Below are 22,427 nucleotides of genomic sequence, written 5' to 3'. Positions count from 1 at the left end.
TAAAAAAACATCCCAAAGTTTGGAGCCTTTAAAAGTAGTAGTATGACAACCCACCGCCCCCCCAGAAGTCTGTCCTGGATCCGCCCCTGCCCACAGCTTACATGTATTGCTCATGTCTGCTTTGCATGTAAGGTATTCCATAAGTAATCTTTCATCACTGATAGATACACTTAATATATGCGGCCTAAGTATTTCTTCTGCTAATATTCGTAACGCTGTTACATTCTGTGGAAATTTCTTTCTTGACAACATGAATGAACACCTCCAAATGCACATGACAATGTTTCTTTAATCCAACTATTTGTCATGAGAATCCCAACACATCCCACGAAGCTCATTAGGGCATGCATTCCACCAAGTCTAAGAGTGAATTCTTTAACTCCTACGGGTAAGGCCACACGATATCAACAGCAATTCGATACAGAGCTTGATCAGCTGTGAAAACTACATGCTGCTGACCAGGCCCGTAGCCAGCCCAAACATTTAGGGGGGGCCCAACCCAATCATATTATACTTCATCACCATATTATAGTTCATTTGCAAGCCTATCGTGAAATTTTATGGGGGCCAGTCAAAATTTAGGGGTGCCCGGCCCCCTCTTCTCCCCCCCGTGGATACGGGCCTGCTGCTGACCTGCTACCACAGTTAGTCGTTTCGTCTCCACCATTGTTGCTATTACTGTGTCTGAATTTCCAGGTGTCATGTTAATTGTTGAATGATTCCCGAAATATTGAAGGAAATGTCTATAAACTAGCGTAGCGTGGATATAAAGAGGACCCTGATATCAGGGGCCCGTACCTCAATCTGTTCAACAATAACAGAATAGCACCAGGCAGATTCTTGCTTAGCACATTCAAATCAGTAAGATACAGCGAAACAACTTTGGGCATACGGCAATTCAGGTTCAAAAATAAATAATATAATAAACGTCAACATTTAATTTTGAACCTGGCAACACTGTTGGCATTTATTGTACTCTTTCAAACTGGAGATGGGTGATGTTAACGACATTGATATTCATCTACATACCGAATTTGATTGTTCTAGAATGAATAGTTTCCGAGATATTGAAGGATATGTCTAAAAGTTGTGGCGTAGGACGATTTAAAGAGATCACCAACTTCAGTCGCACATATCTCAGTTTACCCAACAATGACAGAGTGACACCCGGCAGATTCTTGCTTAACACATTCAAGTCAGTAAGAAACAGCAAAAAACTTTGGACGCACCGCAATTCCAGGTTCATTAAATTTTACCTTTTTGGCTACCGGACTATCTGACTGCTATCATAAGTATAATGCAACTTTTGCACTGCGTTGACGCAAGCTTCTACGGAATGAGGTCACATGATCTACACTTCAAAGCTAGTTGGGGCTATTTTGGGAACTCGGGCCTGCATTAATCCACCCCTATAATAGAATCGCCCATGAAATTTTTGAAATCCACAAAAGAAGTTCTTACAGAGTGTATATTTAACACATTTTTTCTAGAAGAATTGACGATTAGTGTTTTAATCGATACGGATTTTTATTTTTAAAATGATTTGGCTATCAATTCAAAATTAACTCATGCAAAATATAATTAATTAAAATAAGAATTAACAGATTTTTAATGGATTCGTTTAATCGTTAATTTTTGAACGAATTAATTACAAGCCTAAAAGAATCTAAAAGTACCATAAATTTATGCTGTTTGGGTAAAATGTTCCATTGTGATGCATTCAAAAGTTGTATTCTGTTGGCGGCTTTATAATTGAAAATGCAGACTAAGAATAGCAGCGTGTTTAGATATTGTCTAACATCTTTGGCATAAAATAAATTTCTAGGGCGGTATTTAGAGAGAATTCGTTAATCGGTGGTTAGACACAGACTAGTTAGTGTCATATTAGATCCTTACTAAGTAATGTGCACTTTTTAGTATTCAGAGTCTAATTTGAGTACAACTAAAACGTTGATTTGGACATGATTAACTAATATAAACCCAATTCATCGGTTGAGAAAAATAAATGTGGCAACTACGGAAAATTAGATGAGCGCATGCGTAGTCTGTAAAAATGAAAATACATGAAATACGAAATACGAACTGTTGTATTTCACGCTAAACCGTGGGTAAATGATTAGCCTCTGCTCTAGATTAATTAGTCACATGTGATTAACTTCGTCAAATACTATGTCCGAATCAGAGTCTATGAATACAATTTTGATACCCATTCATTAGTCAATCCCGTAGTATGGCGTTAAACAGACGGCAAAAGGACTCTGCATAAGGCCCGTAATATCTTAGAACTTTTATTATATTAGTGATTTTCTATTTTAACTAGGGGATTTGTTTCATACCCCAAAGAGACGACAGTTCAATAGTCCCAAGTAACCAAAATGGCTGGGCCAACGTTAAAATATGGTTGCGTTGATTTTTGGTGACAAAAGCAACGTTGGTCCAGTGTTGTTTACGCCGTTATTTGCAACCAACCAAGTCCCACTGTTGGCCCAACATCATTTTACGTTGAAATAATAGTTGAATTCAACCAACCTTTTTGCAACAGTGGGCCATTGTTGATTTTTAGGTGTATTTTTTATATATATAAAATATGTATTAATGGAAAGTAAAACAAATATTAAAACAGAAGAAAACACAATTACGTAATTTAGATATGATATTTTTCATGTTGAAATTACCAGATTTTCACGTCTAGTTCATACTGTGGACGGTAGGAGGCAGGAGTGATTCCTACCCAGAGTGCATCAGGCGAACCGCCAGAAGTCCGCCATAGTGTGTAGTGTATGTACGAAGATTGCGCCCAGCAGGATTCCGTTTGCTGGATTTCGGTAAGTTTTCATGCAATTTTGTAATTATTTCATGTCATTGTAGATATGTTCAGTAGCATGCCTAACTTATATATAATAAGTGGTTGTAGTTCAATACGCAATCAAAACTTTCGGCGTACATAAAATCCCGTGTTGTGTTCGCTAGGATTATAAACAAAGCGGCAGGTAATTCTATTGATATATGATTTTGCCCATAATAGGTGTACGTAAATTTAAAAACGGGTAGAGCAATGTGGGAAGCGTTGCGTTAGCTGGTCCTCCTTCCTCATAGGTTCGTTAAATTTATGTGAGTTTGTTTCAGAAGTGGTAAAATAAACACAAATGGTGTCAGTAAAACTTTACCGTGAGCTGCACACGATATACGCCGTTAACGCGATTGTACCAAGTAATTTCGGAACAGGTTTGGTTTTTTGAGTACGGTATCTTTAAAAAAAAATGCGATAATAGGTCAGATTAGCTCCTGTCGCGCATCGTCTGCTATGGTGCAAATCATCGTTATTTCATTGCTAGTGATGTGCATAGTGCTAAAAAGGGTGGTATGCAGTGTGTGTATATATGAGTACAAGGGCACACCTAATTTCGGCAATGTGTCCTTGCGCGCAAAAGACAGCGTTGGCTATTGTGCAAATTATCGTTATTTCGTTGCTAGCAACGTCTACAGTTAAAAAAGGAGATAGTGTGTGGAGTTTTTAGTGCAAGGTCACATTGCCAAAAACGTTTATGTACCCTTGTACTCAAACACACACCCTCTTCATCACCCTTTTTAGCATTGCGGACATTACTATCAACATAATAACGATGATTTGTACCATAGCAATGCTGTATGACGGAAGGAGCAATTCTGGTAATATTTTACATTAGCCACTTCTCTCATATATGTAGCTTATGATACAAATCAGTGTTATTTTGGTTGCTAATAAATGTGCAGAACAGAAAACCCAAAGAACAAACCTTAAAAAGGCTGGGGGGAGGTACCCCCGTGTTACGAGCGCGCTATACACAGTCCCGCTACTCCCAAATAGCGCTATTTCGTTATTAATTATGTCCACAACCGTGCAAGCATCAGTGACTACCAATTTGGTGTTAGTTTACATTAGCCTCTTCTCACCCTTGTACAACGCTAGTTGGCGTGAGGCTTTTCAGCGATTGGAGTTGCCAGTTAAAATGATCTACCTTTATTTGATTACCACAGCCAACTCTGTGAACGAGAGAAGATGATTAAGTGTCTTATAAGGGTAGGTCCTTAGAGGGCGGAGACGCGGCAAGGTGACGGACGTGTTTGTGCGCTTTTAACACATTCCTTTCCTTCCACAATGAAATTATGGATCTTTGTAGGATTATGGACATAAGTAATAACCAAATAACACTGTTTGGAAGTACCGGTATCGGTACCGCGTATATGGCATGCTCTTAACCCCCTCCCCCCACAGGTGCCTTTATTGAGGTTTGTTCTTCGGGTTTTCTGATCTTAACATTATTAGTAACCAAAATAACATTGATTTGTACCATAAGTAACACTGTATGAGAGAAGTGGTAGCAATTGTGCACAAGTTGTGGGCCAGTTTTTACGACGACAATTGTGTTATTTTCTTTACATATTTTGTCATTTCCTTTCAAAGTTATGTTAGGATAGGTTAGGTTATGTTTTGGTTCTTTTACTATTTCCTACTTACCTTCATGATTTGTACAATCCGCGGCAAAAAACCTGCAACATGAGGATGTAAGTTTATTGTGAAACTACGCCTAACAGCACAGGGAATAAACATAACGTCTAAGTGGAACGAATCACGCCAGGATACACCTCGGCCTCCTCCTGTGCACACTTATTTTGGAGCATAAAACTTCGTCATTTCACAATAAACTTATATGCTCATGTTGCAGGTTTTTTGCCGCGGATTGTACAACTGCTCAGTCTCTCTTCCCACATACGTAAGCACGAAATTTAATATTGAAATATCGCACGATATGCAAGATTAGGCCATTTAGGTACTTATTCACGGCTATATCGCGATTCACTTTCATTTGTTTCTCTTATTTCTCGCTAAATTCGTTTAAATTTTTCTCACAATTCACTGACAGTTGAATTACGATTCAGTGCTATTAACACATTTCTCCTGTAAATCTTTCTATTTTTGCTAAAGTTGGCCCCCAACTTTTGCACGAACTCCGAAGCGGCTCACGTCAAATATTACCCAATCGGCTACATTCTAATAATATACCAACCCTGTGAGACAAAAAACAAAGTTTCTTGTAGGGAGTGATTGGGCATGCAATGCGCGCTCTTAACACGGGGGTGATTTTTCCTCCAAGTGCATTTATTGAATTTTTTTTTTTTATTCTAGTCATAATTAGTAATCAAAAGAGAGAGAGAACTAATAGCAGCATAAGCAACACTGTGTAAGTTACTAATCGTAACAATTACCGCTGATTGTTAACGGCCCATTTTCAAGTACATTGGCAGCATTGAGTAGCTACTAAGCGTGTCGTACGATAGAACTAATGAAGATTGCAATGTACACAATTGCCGTAAATTCGGCAGTTACGTTATCTGGTTCTCGATACAGACTTCATGTTAGATAAAGTTAGGTTATATTGCATAAAAATTGTATAATGATGATATGAGGAATGGTTATAGTAACGTTTTGGGCCTTGCGCTAAATGAAATACCATATTTAATATCACACACAGGGGGGGGGGGGAGAGTTTTGACAGGGGTATTCCAGGTTACAAAACCTTAAATTGGTCAGGGAATTTCAGAAACATCTCCCGCTCGCCACCCTGTGCTGTATTATCACGTGAGATACATGATGTATTAAATTCACTACAGCACCAGTACTACAGTTCACTTTGATATTTGTCAACAATCCACATACCAAATGAGCTGAACATGTGCGTCGATAAGGACGAGGTTCGCGTGTTAGAAAATTGAGATACGTGAGTACGCCAGAAATGGGATGATAGGAAGTATGTAAGATTAGCAATCTCCACATTAGAGAATAATAATGTTCGTATTTCACACAGTTATAAATTAATTTAAAAAATAATTGTTTTGCAAGAACAATTTTTAATTAAATGGACATGCTGCAAAATATAGAATTATTTTCTTATCTAAATTCTCCACAAACATAACTGTGAGATACGTATGAATTAGAAATGAACTTTTACACAACAGCTCACTAAATAAAAAGGTTTAAAAATTTGTTTGGTTAATCCATCTTAAAATTTGAGAAAGCTTGGTTGGTTTGTATCAAAAACGTTTGAGCCTATTTCTATGCAAGAAATGCTTTTTTTTTTTTAATTTTACCTTTGTCTAGGTTTTGAAGAGGGTTTGGGCATTCTTAGAAAATCTCACTTCTTCCCGAAAAAGAAAACATTAGAAATGGGATTCAGTGTCCTCAAAATTGAATATATCTCCTATAGAATACTAGTAACCTGAAACTCACAATTTGCTCCACGACTGTAAGCTTAATGAGTAATAAGAAAAGTACTGTAGGGTTGCTGGGGAATATATATATATATATATATATATATATATATATATATATATATATATATATATATATATATATATATATATATATATATATATATATATATATATATTAGAAAAATCCCCGTTTTTGCGTACACCTTAAGTTCATGAAAACAGAAATAAAGACCATGCTAGTTAGCTCTGTTGAATTCCTATTCGGGAGATCATGAGTTCGATTCCTACGGCCGGCGATCCTAACCGGGTTTTCCAGAGTTTCTCTGTCCTAGCAGGCAAATGGTGAGATGGTACCTGACAAATAGCACTGGTCGGCCCCTTTTTGTAGTTAATGTAGTAATGTATCTAGTGTAAAATGGCATTAAGACATATCTCGTGTTTGTTAAATTAATTAAATCAGGTGGTATGATTTTTCATTATATTTCTTCCTAACCACCCATAACACTAATGGACTCACATATTTAGACCCTATTATAGCCTCTATCTTGTTTAAATGTGTAAATAAAGTTCAGGTATGCATGAAAATATCCCCGCCCCTGTTTCGTCCTCCATAAAAAGTTCAATCAGCGTTCCCACTGATATGGGAAATTCGCGCAATTTGAAGTACGGATTTATATTACTCAAACCGTTTGTATAGCATTATTTTGCTACAGCAGGTTTTTATTATTATTATTATTATTATTATTATTATTCGTCTTGCGACGAGCCACAGGTTTCATATTTCCACTTTAAATTAGATGTAACGGCATTTTAACGCCGAGTACACATGTGCAGATACAACTGTACTTGTATAATCAACTTCTGCTCGGAAAAATAGAACTTTTTTTTTTTAAAGTCCTGGAATTGTGCAAATAGTGACCTGGAAAAGTCGGGGCATTCGCGGTCGACAAATCAAATAACTGGGAACGCTGACTATTATATACACTGATATTTTAATTATCGTCTGTTTTTCATTAAATATCGAAGTTTGGGATTTAAAATTGAAATATATATATATATATATATATATATATATATATATATATATATATATATATATATATATATATATATATATATATATATATATATATATATATATATAAACAAAGCAATAAATATATATATGAGCATGTAAAGACGTATTTTTGTACTTTTCAGTGTATACATTTCTAATTTTTGGTGCAAATCCGGGGTCTAGTTATCACAACCTTGAAGTGATTGTCTAAATATGTCATTATTAGATCAGTCCGTTTGAGCAATTGAAGTTGTAGCACCTGGCGATTAGATATATGATGTGGCTCGTGCCATATTATGATAGGTTTAATAGCACTAGTTTGGCCATCACTGGGATAGATGTATTTTTTCAGTTTGGTTAGGTTCTGAAGCTAGATCCCGGTTTGAACTCTTTCCCTTCGAACTGATGATAAATTGATCGAAGGTGATTTCAGATTTACTGGAATGATAATGACAATCATTAACGTATTTGATTGTTTCAGTGTATTAAGTAGGTTCCAGATCAACACCTTTAAAGAGGAAAATGGAATTGTCATATCATGTTGTTGAGTTTAAAGAAGACAGTGGCGGAGGTGTTGGGATCGTACATGAGTCTTGGCTGACTCCCAGGAAAAGAGAGACGTATTGGCCACCTCGCACGTTAATGTTTAAATATAATAAACTCTTAGCAGAGAATAGTACGCCTACGGAAGATTGGCCTCTACACACCATAAAGAGGTTTTTTTATCACACAGGTTTGTTTGTCAGCGATATGGAATAACAAAATGTAGATGTTATTGAAAAAAAAAATTGTTAGTTTGTTTAATAAGATAATATTAACGCGGTAATCTTAGTAGCTGATCTTGTGTCGAGTCGGCCCTATGCCCCTCTTTTGTGCCCGAAGTTTAATCTTCAGTTGATATTCAAATTTGTAGAGAATGAAACGTAATAGCCCATTACCGGGTTCTGTTCGTGCGTGTTTGCTATTTTCTTTATGATTGAAAGAGTTTTATTGTTAAATGTATAAGGAGGCATTTCATACGAATTCACCAGAGGCATGTTGCTTCATAGTCACAGATTTGGCTGATATTTATTTTACTGAAAGCTAGTGTTATATAGGTAACAGAAATGCAATATGAAATTATTCTAACAGATACTGCAGAAAACACAGGATGTTCAAAGAGTGATTTCCCAAAAAGAAACGACCAATTTGGGAAGATTCATCATTTTTTTGAACACCCTGTATTTTCTGCAGTATCTGTTAGAATAATTTCATATTGCATTTCTGTTACCTATATAACACTAGCGTTCAGTAATATAAATATCAATCAAATCTGTGACTATGAAGCAACATGCCTCTGGTGAATTCGTATGGAATGCCTCCTATACATTTAACAATAAAACTCTTTCAATACTCTGTGATTACTATAGATATTCAAGGTATAAGTGAAGTGATTTCCACGAAGCAGGAAAAAATCGTAACGGATACAATTGTTTAAAGTGTTATGGAGTTGAAATCTCTTGCTGGATGGAAAAGTGAATGTATATTGACTCAGCTAATACTTAGAGTAAAAGCATATTCCTATAAGTCACATTAAATAGGCTACTTTTCGATTTTAATTAGTTTCCAGTCGAGTGTAATAGGGAATTATACCAGTTTCAATTAATCGTTTTGCGTTCAAATTCGTTTAGTCAGGATGAGCGAACAAAATGCAGATATAACAAGTCTCATCGAGTTGTCTCCTTGTATGTCTTGGAAACTTACGTTAGTGTGTGTTTCTTCTTTATGTTATATATATGAATTGTTGCTTTCTTTGTTTTTTTTTACTTTTCCTTTCTATCGAAGTTTCTGGTCTCCCGTTTCAAAACGTCCACGACTTTCTGTAGCCGTAAACTCTGTTTGAAAAGTGTCAATGTTCTTCCTCATGAACAAAGCCTTAAATTCACAATCACCGTGTATGTGTGTGTGTGTGTGGAGGGGAGTTTCGCCTAAGAATGATATCACTCGCCGTATTGACTTGTCTGTGAGATACCATCCTTCGGCGAACCTTCCCCTACACACGATGATTGTGAAAGATCATTGAAAATTTTCAAAAAGAGTCTACGGCTGCAGAAAGTCGTGGACGTGTTTTAAAACGGGACACTAGAAAGTCGATAGAAAGGAAAAGTACAAAGCAAAGAAAGCAAGATGTGTGTGAAGGAACAGCCGCAATGTTAGATGGCTGCACTAGTCTCGTATACAACTAATGTGTTTTGGGTTTTCTGGTGCTTCCACAAAAGTGCACACCCCTTATGTAGCAGTGGCTTCCGCTTAAATTGTCTGATTTTCACATACGTTGCAGCCCATGACGACTACATCAAAAGTTGTCATGGGCGCAAGCTCTGGAAAATTCATATGCGCGCGTTCCAGCGCCTCAAGTTTACATATGGCCGAAATATGGTTTAGGTCAAATCGCTTTGTTTTTATAGGCCTTCGCCGGCCAGGTTGGCTTTCTTGTTAAATGATTTTTAAACTCGACAAGCTCTACAACATATGTGAAAACAATCTTATTCCAACTGAAGTTTACATGAACTCGAGCGCGATGTAGCGCGCACATATGAGTTTTCAGAGCTTGCGCCAGTGACTTTTAATGTACTCGTCATTGTCTACAACATTTGTAAAAATGAAGCGATTTGACCGATGCCACATTTCGGCCATGTTTAAGCTTTAAGCGCACTGTAGTGCTCGCAGGTCATGTGTAAACTTGAGCGCAAATGAGAGTTTTTCAGAGCTTGCGCCCATGACAACTGTTAATGTACTCGTCATGGACACCAACATATGGGAAAAGCAGCAAATATAACCAAAAGCCAGTGCTCCACAGAGGGTGTGCGGACTACTGGCTGATTTCAAACATTCAACAAAACCATTTCAAGGTGTCAATTTGTGCCGAATGTTTACTTTATTTTTGATTCACAAGTAAAATTGCTTTATTGTTATACAGAGAAGCTCCAGCTTGTTATCAAACTTAATCTAACCTTTTAAAGACGTCGAATATCCAAATTCGGCAGCGATCGACACCTGAATTTAGTCCCCAGCTCTGAAAATATGAACACTGTAGTATCATATTTGTTCTGATAACGAAACACTTGAAAGTATTTCAAACGTTTTTCACACCTCTGAATTTCATTACCGTCTTCATACCGTTTTGGGTGTTTTTACATAAAGTGACTCAAATTTATTTTTCAGATGACCTACTCAAGGCAAGAAGAAAGCTGGTACAAGCCCAGGATGAATCTAATCTAGAAACTGATAACGAAATTACAGGGCGACCTCAGAGGAAGAAAAAGCGTCCGAGTAGATTAATTAGTGATGATGATGATGATAGTGAGGATGAATTTTATGTAAGAGGGCAATGTCGTACGAATTACAGGAATTCATCACTAAGTTTACCTTCACCGCCTCGTTCATTACCATCAGAACCAGCTTCATGTGATGCAGGTGTGTATTCTTTATATTCTCTTAATTAGTGCCGGCCATTGTGTTGTTTGTGTGTTCTGCCGAATGCATAAACTGATTCGAATGAAATTTTTACAGATTGTTTATTGTTCAAAGTACAGGTCAGGCTCGTTGGGGAGGTAAATCGGACAGCAGGGTGAAACCCTGGTCTGAAAGGACAAAAATGTATGAAAAACAATAATTTTTTTTATTAAACACAAATTTAATGCACTGTCTTCTGTTAGAACAACCTTAGAAATGTGCACACACACTTTGGAGATTCCAGGCTATCTGTGTGGACGGGAGGGAGGCTAAATCAAAGAAGGGGAGGGGGTGGGGGTGGAGGGTGCAAAGGAATACTCGAAAAATGAATCCGAATAACATTTTTACAGATTTATCGCGAGGTCTAATGTTAAAATAACCTTCATACTAGTTAAATTTGAGCACAGTTGCAGACAGGGTGCAGTTTCCTGCCGTTTGTGATCAAATATTCAATTTTGACGATAAGTCTTTCCTTTTTTACCTGTGCAGCATGACTGATTTGTGCAGTTGGAAGTGCATTGTAAGGGTATCTAAAATGTACCAGGGTTTATCCCCGGTCCTGTCACATAGTTTTCACTCTTTAAAATAAATATCTGCACCATACAGAGTATTGGCACAAAAAAAAAAAAAAAGACCAAAGCAATGCTATTTAAAAAACGCACACCCTTACGTGACAAGTCAGTGCGTCTGAGGAAGGTCTTGTTACAAATTGCATCTTGTCAAGTAAGGTATTTTTGGGAATAAATAAAATTGCTTTCGTCATATATGTTTGCTTTTAGTGAATAATATTCCAAAGTGGTATACAAGTTCACTCAGAGTCGTTCCGTGCAGAGTCCACACTTTATTACAGGGTGTCTATCGGTCACGAAAGTCACGAACTTTAGTTTTTGGGTCACGATTTTTTTAAAACTGCAAATGTAAGTACAGATTGGAAAATTTTGTTTTATAAAACGTCAAAATTCATCACCGAAAATGTCTATGGTCGGCTTTAGATGCTACCAAATTGCTAGTAAAGTACATTTCTATCGCATGGATGAAAATTCAGCCTAATTTGTACCCAAATTTGCTCTTGAGAATGTTAGGAAATTGTGATTTGGTCTGAAAGGTCATGGAATTTCATTTTGGAATTTTAGTAGACACCCTGTATTATTGTTAAAATTGAGTTTGTTTCCCTATATGCATACATTGACGAAACGAATCTTCGTGTCATTTCAAACTGCGTTAACGTAGATACAACTATAGAAAAGCAGAGTGGAACTGAAATTTAAAGCTGCTGAAATTGTAAACATTATTCATTGTATGCCAATAGGCAGATTTCTTCAGGAATATACCTATTGCAGATACTTTCATGTCTGAAATTCCGGAAAATTTCTAGACAGTTTCTTTGATCACATCCGGACACAAAAACTTTGCTTGTGAACGACATAGCTGCCACAATTTTGAAACGGGTTAAAACCAAACTTGGCTCAAAAGTCGGTTTGTAAAATATTTTAGATAATATAATTAGTATACTCATACTTTGTGTCCAACACTTTTAATCCGGATAAGTTCATTAGCCAGAATGATCGGATGGCAAATTTTAAAATGGCGGGCATTCAAACAAAAAAAAAAAAAAAAATACTAATTTCCACGATTATTACCCAGACAGAACCAAATTTGGCTGGGGTGTTTGTAATATGTGAGTTAACCAAGATAATCACAATGATCCATCAAAAAAAGTCCAAAATAGTTGGCATTTAATTGTCTAAAAAAAACATGAGTGCCGCAATTACGAACGTTTCGGAACCAAATTTTGCCCAAAAATTGATAGTTGCAGTACAATATGTTGGTTGAGTGTGAAACTTAGAATAATTCTTTAAAAAAATGGCTGCCACGTGTACTTGTAGGAACTGATTGGGACCAGAGTTCGTACAAAAAATTAGATATTTACGATATCTGAGTTGAATGTGAAAATCGGCATAATTCAACAAACTGCTTTGAAAGTAGAGATCGTTTGAAATGTTAAAAGAATCTACCTGTTCTTTGCGGCCCTGTTCCAAAAAGCGTATTTTTTAATGTATGACGGTGAATATGATCTTAATATTTTGAATAATCTGCGAAAGTTTTCATTTGAGTTTATTTTTTTTATTTATTTTTTTTTCTCAGCAGAAGTTACAGAAGGTCGACCAAGTTCAGATGGAAATACATCACCTGACAATCAGCTGTTAGAAGGCGGAACATCAAGAATAATTTCGAACTCGACCTATCCACAGTCGTCCACAGTTTCAGAATGCTCGTGCAGTAAGTTACTTTGATTGATTTTAATATTGCATTTTTGCCAAAATTTTATTTTTTTCATGTTGTTTACATAATATTAAAATTTCGAGTTATACGTTCGTTTTAACCATCGCAGCTATGCAACGCAGGACCGAATGAATAACTTTGGATTCCAACCACCCTCAGAACTTTAATGAAGTGACAGATTTGTTCTCACGTTTCTCCACCATTTTATTTTGCCTGAACAGAAGCTGAATTACAAAGCATTCCCATTATTCATGGCAATGAAATTGCAATTATGTGCCCACGCCTCCAAAAGAGCATATCCATCTCATTCTGCACATGATCTAACATCAGACAACCAACTATGAGTGAATGATATGAGGTTTAAGAATTACAAAGGCTTTAGAAGATATTTTGTAATTCTGAAACCCTGAAACCGCCCACTATGGTTTGTTGTCTAATATTAAAGAATGTGCAGAATAAGGATGCATTTGCTCTTCTGGAAGTCTGGGTACAAACTCAATTATATTGGCTGGCACAATGACACGCTGGTGACTCCATGTAAATAGTCCGTTTCCTTTAATCTTAATTTAGTTTTCCCTGAGTTTCTTTTGCTTCATGCCTGATGAAAGGCATAGCTCTGTTCGAAAAATCCCTTCTAAAGTTTTAATTGTTAAAAGTAGTTGTGGTACATGCCAGTTCAGGCAAATTAACACGTATCTACATTAGGTAGGCATTTTCGTGTTTTTTCAGCTTGATCTGAATATAGGCTGACCTAGTTGGTAGGTATTACAAGAATGTAATAGTGTAATTAAAACAAAGAGACACACTTGATAAGTATATAAACACTGGAGGATAATAAAAATCACTTAAATATCTGGAGAAATAAAACTTCCCGTAGCTATCTTTTTTTCTTCTACTTTCGACTTTTAGAGAATAGTCGTGTAGTACAAAGTAACGTAGTACAATTTTAACATATATGAATACTGTACTATATGTTATTTTACATTAAATATTTACAATGTTAAAATATATGTTATTAACTTCTCAGTACCTTTGTTTAAGAAAACATTTTCTGGGGTTGGACGTAGGGCCAACATATTCACATGATTTTGGACGTAACTTAATGTCAAGGGTTTCAGTAAAAATCAAGTATTTACCAAGATGTGAGTGAGAGTAAATTAAAAATTACTTATTTCTTTTGTACTCAAGGTTTATTTTATTTATTTACTATCTCTTTTTCTTTTTATTTTAAAATACAACAACCCTAGATATACTTAGGTCACTTATTCCCAATTTAAACAGCAAATGGTGTGTTTATGGTATTCTGGCGCTTCGGCCTACTGTCCCTTCCCACCGCCTATCTTTTCTAACAAGTATTTTCTTTCATCCAAAAATTCATACACGTCATGTTTAAACACAACAAGAACATAATATTTGAGAGTAATTATTACAAAAATTTGAGTATTAATTTTCTCCCATTTTGTTTTCATTCTAGGTTTTGCAGTAGTTGCAAGACACCTTGCAGAAATGAAAAATATGCTAATAGATTTAAGCAATGATGTTTGTTTACTGAAGGACCAATTAAAAACGGCAAATTCTACATCGCCTGCAAAAGTGAACTTACCGGAAAACTGCGCAATTCCATGTACATCAGTAGTTGACGTGTTAAACTTGGAAGAATGGCTTCAAGTACGTGACAATGCAACGACGCTGGTAAGCTTGTGTTCTAAATAATAGTATATTTGCATTTTTACGCTAATTTTGTTTCCGTACATCAATATTTAAAAATTGAATTAAGGAGACAAATTAAATATCATTCAAGCTGTTTACTTTAATGAACATCTTGCCAATTTTAGATACTTTATTCATTCCGGAATATCGTAAATTGTTTATGTAGGAAGATATTTCTAGTTTTCCCTTGGGAGGGGGGCTCACAGAATCCAGAGTCAAAATTTATTTTTGGATTTTAGGCAACTGTGGATGAAGGGAAGAAGTCATAATAAGACGTACTCATGTAAGGTAACAGTGCAGTAGGCAGAAACAGACCTGCAACTAAACTGCCCGTCATTTTTATCTTACACCCTTCCTTGTCCCGTGTTAACCCAAAGTTGATTAAAAAGAAAGAATGAAAATCGAATGTGGATTCTTCAAGGGATCCTACCGGCGAAAGGAGCCCCCACCCTTCAATGAAGAGAGGCCAATTCAGTACGTTTGAAATACTGAAGAGGACTTCATTTAATTAATTAGTAGAGTGAATTTAAGAATAAGTTAAAGTAAATCGGGGGCTGGGTGGAAGGATACCTAAAAGATTTGAAACCAAGGGGATAGGGCCTCAAATTTCTTTTATTAAAATAAAATCCCATTAGAATGACGGAGAATTTGGCAAATTAAAAATAATACCTAGAGATGAATTTAATGTGTAAACGTGTCTAGGACTTTAACCTTTCGTTGTGCTACGTTCATGAATTGTTGAATTAAGTTTACCGAACCCCATTATTTATTGTTTACGCGTCTTAAAAACACGTCAACTTTCAAAGTTCGTTCAAGGCAATACATTTTAATTTTTAACATTTTTCTTTGAAAACACTGAAGTACCAAATTGTGTAAACTCGTACCCACAAAGTAGATCACACTATTGTAGTTTATTTGTGGCAGCCCTGCTTCTAAACAATTATACGTTGAGATAATAAAGATGTTGCTCGGTAAGTTTGGTTAGAAACTTAAAAAAAAAAAAAAAAAAAAAAAAAAAATCAATGGTCCACTTAACGAAGAACAAACCCCGGTAATATTTAACCGGATGGAATGCCTAGAGGAGGCTTTTTCCTTCATATTCGAAACTCTATTACGGACACGTATTCATGGTTCAAAATATTCAACATGAACCACACCGTCGTCTCTTACGTTACAACTTCGACCTTAAGTACAACGGCGATGTGTGTGTGAGATGTTCTTTGAGCACTCCCTGTTCATAAGTAGTTCCCACAAAGTATTAGAGCTTTAGAGCAGTTGCCAATGGGCAATCCCGTGTGTCGAACTACCCTAAACATGGGAGATCAACCGATTCGTGTGCTGTGTGCTTTCAAATTCAATGCATGAGCCGTACATCATCATGATTGTATCGGTACGCAAGAATGGGATCGAAATAATCCTTTATTCATCTGTGAACAGTTATTCTCCGTGAATAATGTTTTATCTTTTCAAAAATACGAAGTTATTTGATTACTAAACAGTTCATTCTGAAAAATTGCATCTTAGTTATCGACTAAACACCTCCAAACAGTAACTAGATTACTTGGGCTTTCAAGCGACGGCTGAACCGTCTCATTCCTTAAATGATGTCTTTGCAACAAAAATTGCACTTTTAAACAATCCTCATCCTAGTCAGTGCGTAAGTAATGTTATAGAAATCCACCCTTAGATGTTAAATAGCTATTGCAATTGACGTGAGGCCATTGGTCTGTAGACCCACTAGTGGTATATTGTAATTGCTTGACTTACAACGTGAAGGAAGTGTTTCATTTCTTTTCTTATTTTCATAATTGTGTTTCAGGAAACGTACCTTGGCACTTTTGGTGGGAGAAATCTTGGCCACGTCGTGAGAAACATATTAAGAAGAGTTTTTACTGACGAAGTAGCGGTCTTGTACAATTGGACTGGGAAATGTAAAAAGAGATCCCTGGAGAAGTTGACCATTTCAAGAATAATAATAGGTAGGATATTACCTTATCTCGATACTTCTCGTAAATTTGATGCAGTGGCACTAGTCGACTTGTGTTGACGCCTTTCATTTCACTGAAGGAAATTCAATGATACTACTATGTAAGGAGCAGAGGTTGATGAAATATATTTGAATTATTTCATGTTAAAAGGGCATATCTGCAAAATCAATGAAGCTCATTTTCGCATTTCATCACCCTCTTCTAGCCTGGGCCGCCAGAAGGAACAAGAGTAGCGAGACCGGCCTTCACTGCTGGGAGTTCTGTACATTTTCAATAATTTTCTTCAATGCGGAAGAGAGCAATGTTGTGAAATGAGAACTGACAGTTGTATTGTATTTGGAGATGGAAGATTCGGTTTGGGGATATTCACGTAGCCCTATGCGATATTCACTGTACAGAAGATTGTGTGTAAGCAAACCTGGTGTAAAAGGAAATGTGTTTTCAAGAAGAAGCGGGCAGATGATATATACGACTTAACAAATTTAAAAAAAAAGGTTAATAGCGTTTTGGACGCCGAAATTAAATTGCCGCAAATTTTAAACGTTTCCCTAAATATTTCATAAACTTATAAAGAGGAGAAAAATTGCAAGTTGTTGTTCTTTTAACAATGTGATTTTCCAAATGATAGCGTAGTTACAACTCCTCTGAATGTTTTGGTTATGTAAAAAGCGAGGAATGAGTTGTTTTTTCGCGTTAAAAAGTTTATTTCCTAACTTTCAAACAACGGAAAATATTCAGAGAAGTTTTAACTACGCTATCATTTGTAAAATCATGCGTGCAATTTAATTTCGGCGTCGAGAGCCCTCTTAAAACCCACCACTTAAAAGAAAGAAAGAAAACTCGATGACCTATCATCAATTTTTATGTTGTAAAGAATTAAAACTTGATACAGAGTTTGGGAATAAAAATTAACTGTTATCAACGTTGAACGTAGTTAACTTTTTTTTTTTTTTTTTTTTTTTGACACGAATTTCCTTCAGTTTGCCAATATCTGAGAAGAAAGCATAGCAGTGATTCTTGCAGTTGTTTACGTAGACTGTGACTTATCTCTGGTATTCGTGCATAGCTTATACAATGTTCTGACTTAAAGTGTTTGAAATTTCCTTCATGATTTTTACCCATTTTTGTTTTTGACCTCTCTTCTTTACTTAATTACAACCAAATATTATGATGTGAGGCTGTTAAAATTACTATTTCTGTGTGGTGAATGCTCAGATTTTATTTCATTGTGTAGAATCGTATTTTTTTAAAATCAACTATCATTAAGACAATGGTTTTGTTTTCAGTCACGCCAGTCTGTTACATAGAACATTGTAGTAAGTTTGCGTGCTCATATTTCAAGTGTTTTAAAACCGTTACTGAAGTACGGATAATAAAGAATTGATGTAATCTATTGGCTCTATTTGTAGTATATCTAGTATTGTTCTGTTGACTTCACAAATTATTTTCATTTCAGGGGCTGTGCGTCTTAATGGAGTAGCCAGGAAAGCAACAGACCAGGAAATAAAAGAAAGGATTCAGAACTGGTTCCGCTGGGGAAGAGATAGAAATGGAGGAAGGGAACGAAGGCGTACGTCATCTAATTTCCAAGAGACACAAGAGGAGACTAATCGAGAAGGAGGAATGGACCATTCTTGAGGCATTGCGTTCATCTGGGAAACAGGTTGCAGGATGTTCTACTAATTTTGTGAACTTTCACTCAGGTACAAGTGTTGCTAGTAATGTAAATATTTACAGTCCTTGTATAACAAGCGCTGATCTGAACTTTAGGCTTAGCACCAAAATTAATGACGTTGCAAAATGCCTCTTTCTGTATGTTAAAAAAAAAAAAAAAAGCTTTTGTTTTCGTTGTGAAATCATGACTAAGGCTTTTCACTTCGATGAGACACGTTTGGTTTTGGAGCTATACAGCTGCTGTCTGTTTTTCAGAATCTGGTTTTAACGGTATTCCAAGAGACAAAAAATTGTGAGCAGAGAAGACCACTGAATTCTTTTAGAAAGGACGCTAATAATGAGTGTCCCAAACTTCACGCAAGAATTAATTTTGACATAAAATACATATTTATACTTAAAACTTGATTGTATTTATTTATTTATTCATTCATAAACTATACAGTATACGGTTATGCATGGAACAACACATCGGGTAAATAGCTTCCACATACTCACACTGTTGAAATTTTCCATGACCTTTTTAAATGAATCTGGCTGACTTTCGTTCATATAGCGTTCATTTTCCTTGTAGTTCTACGCTTGTTGGCATTCCAAGGCGTTAATTCGATTTTCTGAACTACGAATGCAACGATTTTGTTGATTAACGAAGCCCTCAAAGTGTAATCGGCGATAAGGCTCATTTTCAGTTCAAGTCAAAATGTAACAAGTACTTTTTGCGTGAATTTTGGGACACTTTCGTATCAAGCATACAGGAGACATATTTTGATCCAAGCCTGTACTACAGTATTAATTAGGGATGGGAAATTTCGGAAATTTTACTTTCTAGATTCCGGAAAATAAAATAGAAAATTTCGAATGTCGGAAAATCTTAATTTAAAAAAAAAAAAAAAAAACGGATGTTTAGAAAATAATCCAGTTTTTTTTCTCCCAAGGTCAAGAGTCAACACGTTGAGTGAATGTGTTTAACCAACCTCCAGTTTTTTTGGTGTGTGTGTGTTAAGGCAATGGAAAACCAGCTTTTGTAAAGTATGGCAATTCCCCACGCGACCTATTGAATAAATAGACATAAGAAATTATATTAAAAAAAAAAAAAAAAAGCTTTCAGTTCGTAAATACTGCTCAAAGTTTTGGTCCAACTTGAATCCGCGTGTTGTGGGCTTGTTGCTCTTTAGCTTAAACCGCCGCAGTCGGATAGGGACAAGCCATTTTACTGAACAGGAAATATTGGGGCGCGTCACCTGGCCAATTACATCATTGTTGTCGCCTTCCGTCTTCTGCTACTCAAGGCAACCCGAATGAAACAAGTGGCTGCCCGACACTGTCAAAAGCTCTGTCGCTGATTTAAGCAAAACGCGGAAATTTTCTATTTTGTATTTCGATCGCATCTGCTTCTACTTTCCGTATGTTGGATATATCACCGATGGGATACACGGATGCGTCGGGCGGCCCGAAATACATTGTTAGGTAACTTGTTTCATGTGAATGGCCTTGCGTAGCAGAAGCCGAAGGTGCATGCAATGATGCCATTGGCTATATGGCCCGCGCCATAATATCCCTCTACAACATGGCTTCTTCCCCCCCCCCCCTTCCTGGCTGTGACAGTGAGCTCAAGAGCACCACGCGGCTTAAAACAAAAATCAGAATCTCGAAACGCAGACTGCTTGTTTCATCTAAGTACGGATTTTTTTGAAAGCCAGATTTCGGAAATTTTTGGCCTAGTATTAATGCCTTCAATGCGGTTTTTTTTTTTTTTTTTTTTTTCAGTTTTGTGATGTATCATTCTTGTCTAAATCGTATCAGTATTTAATAAGAAATGAAAAGTATTTAATATTTTCTTGGTATGCCATAGCAGAGTTCTGTGCCCTCTTGCATAATTGTGGAACGTTTCATGTATCTATACAGGTAGTTTCTATGAGTGTAATATAAGATTATTTTTCAAATAAGACTCTTTTTATTCCTTGTTTGCACGAATTGTTTTCACGTTGTTTCAATACTTATCAGGAAACCTTTCTCGCATTTGAGAATTTAAAAAATAAAAATGAGACCATCCGTATAATCTTTTCAAATATTGTAAAATGACATACAAAATATCACACTGTTATTTGTAGTAAAGTTATTTCCTATACAATTATCGTAAAACATTATAGTTTTAGGACATCCGAGTAATAAGCAAAATGTATATAGTTATCACTAAAACGAAAATGTAAATGGTTATCAATGAAAGAAACAAATGTTTTCATTGGTTATCCGAATAAGCGTAATGGCCTTCAAAGCATAACTATAGCTTTTAAAGGTTTGTTTAACATGTTATAAATACTAATTGTACGATAATTTGACATCATGTATAAATTACATTGTGTGTATGTGTATGTTTTTTTTTTTTTTTCCTTCAAATTTTTGAATAAAAACTGTCCGCTCAAATATACCTCTTTGATTTTCTTCTGGTCCTTGAAGTCCTTTCACCAGTCATGTGTGAAATATGACTTTTTTTTTTTTTTTTTTTTTTTTTTTTTTTTTTTTTTTTTTTTACAAACTGCCGAGGATGGTAGCTCCCTTGGTCGCAACAGGAGAATGACGGCATTGTATCTTGTGCAGGACCAGACAATAGTGACGCAGCCAGTGGTGTACGGGTAGCAAGCCTGCTTGCCAAGAGGCATTCGGCTAGGTCGAGCGTAACCACGAACCCTTCTCCGGCAGGGCTTTCTCTGGGTTTCCTCACTCCCACCTGGGGAATACCCGGATGCTGAGTTGTGCAAATCCAGAGCCGCGCTACCTTCCCACATTCTTCTCCCTCCCATATCGGCCTAAGCATTGATATCTAAAGGTTATAAATAAAGTTCAACTTTTCTTTTCTAGTGAAATTGAACTTCATTTATAACCTTTAGATATCAATGCTTAGGCCGATATAGGAGGGACAAGAATGTGGGAAGGTAGCGCGGCTCTGGATTTGCACATCTCAGCATCCGGGTATTCCCCAGGTGGGACTGAGGAAACCCAGAGAAAGCCCTGCCGGAGAAGGGTTCGTAGTTACGCTCGATCTAGCCGAATGCCACTTGGCAAGCAGGCTTGCTACCCGTACACCATTGGCTGCGTCAGTATTGTCTGGTTCTGTACAAGGTACAATACCGTTATTCTCCTGCTGCGACAAAGGAAGCTACCATCCCCGCCATCCAGTCCATGTTGGTTGAAATATCGTTGTTACCTATCGTTGGCCCAACGTGGGACCAACGTTGATAACTGGTTGGAAGTTGAATAATGGTTGTGTCATCATTTGTATTGTCGTTGGCCCAACGTCGATCTATAGTTGATAAATGGTTGACATTCATTAACGGTTGAGTTGTCATGTGTCCTGTCGTTGGCCCAATGTCGATATATGGTTGAAGTGCATTAACGGTTGTGTTATTGTTTCTATTGTCGTTGGCCCAACGTCGATATATAGTTGATATGTGTATAAAGTTGAATAATGGTTGTAATTACGGTTGACTTTTTGTTGGGCCAACGTTGTAAAATGCTAACCGTTGTCAAACGGTTGCGGTAACGGTTGATCTTTTGTTGGCCCAACGTTGACATAAACATTAACGGGTGAAACATGGTTGAACAAATGGTTGACGCGACATCAACGGTTGGGAGATTGTTGAAAAACTGTTGTTTTCTTTGTGGCACCAACGTTGAGAAATGGTGAGTTGGCCCAACAAACGCAAAGCGGACATGCCCAACCATCGTTTCAACGGTTGATAATTGGTGATGTCAACTAAAAATCAATATTGGGCCAACCATTTTTGGTAACATGGGGTGGCTATATTGTTAAGTTATGCGACTTGGCATGGGAAATCCGGGTTTCCTCCAACGAAAGAGACCCTCCAACCACGCGCCCCGCTTACCCCTCTCTCTTATTTGCGGCCATGGTACCGCACTCTTGGTGTTGAAATAACGCACAAAGTGGTAGTCATACTGGGATCACTGGCATA

The 22,427-nt window shown here is 36.7% G+C and overlaps 1 protein-coding gene across 4 annotated transcripts; it reads left to right on the top strand.

Annotated features, from left to right (window-relative positions):
* Window positions 1-2,388: 2,388 nt before the first annotated feature.
* Window positions 2,389-20,890, top strand: LOC145685533 (uncharacterized). Of its 4 annotated transcripts, none has more exons than XM_081757943.1 (7): window positions 2,402-2,825; window positions 7,791-8,042; window positions 10,514-10,765; window positions 12,950-13,084; window positions 14,562-14,755; window positions 16,617-16,776; window positions 18,242-20,890. In XM_081757943.1, the coding sequence occupies exons 2-7, from the start codon at window positions 7,832-7,834 to the stop codon at window positions 18,421-18,423; spliced, it is 1,134 nt and encodes a 377-aa protein (XP_081614069.1). In that variant the 5' UTR covers window positions 2,402-2,825; window positions 7,791-7,831; the 3' UTR covers window positions 18,424-20,890. The 4 variants fall into 4 exon arrangements, with proteins under 4 accessions (XP_081614073.1, XP_081614069.1, XP_081614062.1 ...); XM_081757936.1 differs by having other exon boundaries at window positions 2,411-2,825; window positions 14,562-14,779; window positions 18,242-20,889; XM_081757939.1 differs by having other exon boundaries at window positions 2,415-2,825; window positions 12,953-13,084; window positions 14,562-14,779; window positions 18,242-20,889.
* The last annotated feature ends 1,537 nt before the right edge of the window (window positions 20,891-22,427 follow it).

The sequence above is a fragment of the Thermobia domestica genome, chromosome 1 (assembly GCF_964235325.1).
Source record: "Thermobia domestica chromosome 1, izTheDome1.hap1.1, whole genome shotgun sequence".
NCBI lineage: Eukaryota > Metazoa > Arthropoda > Insecta > Zygentoma > Lepismatidae > Thermobia > Thermobia domestica.
This window is presented reverse-complemented; position numbering and strand designations above follow the sequence as displayed.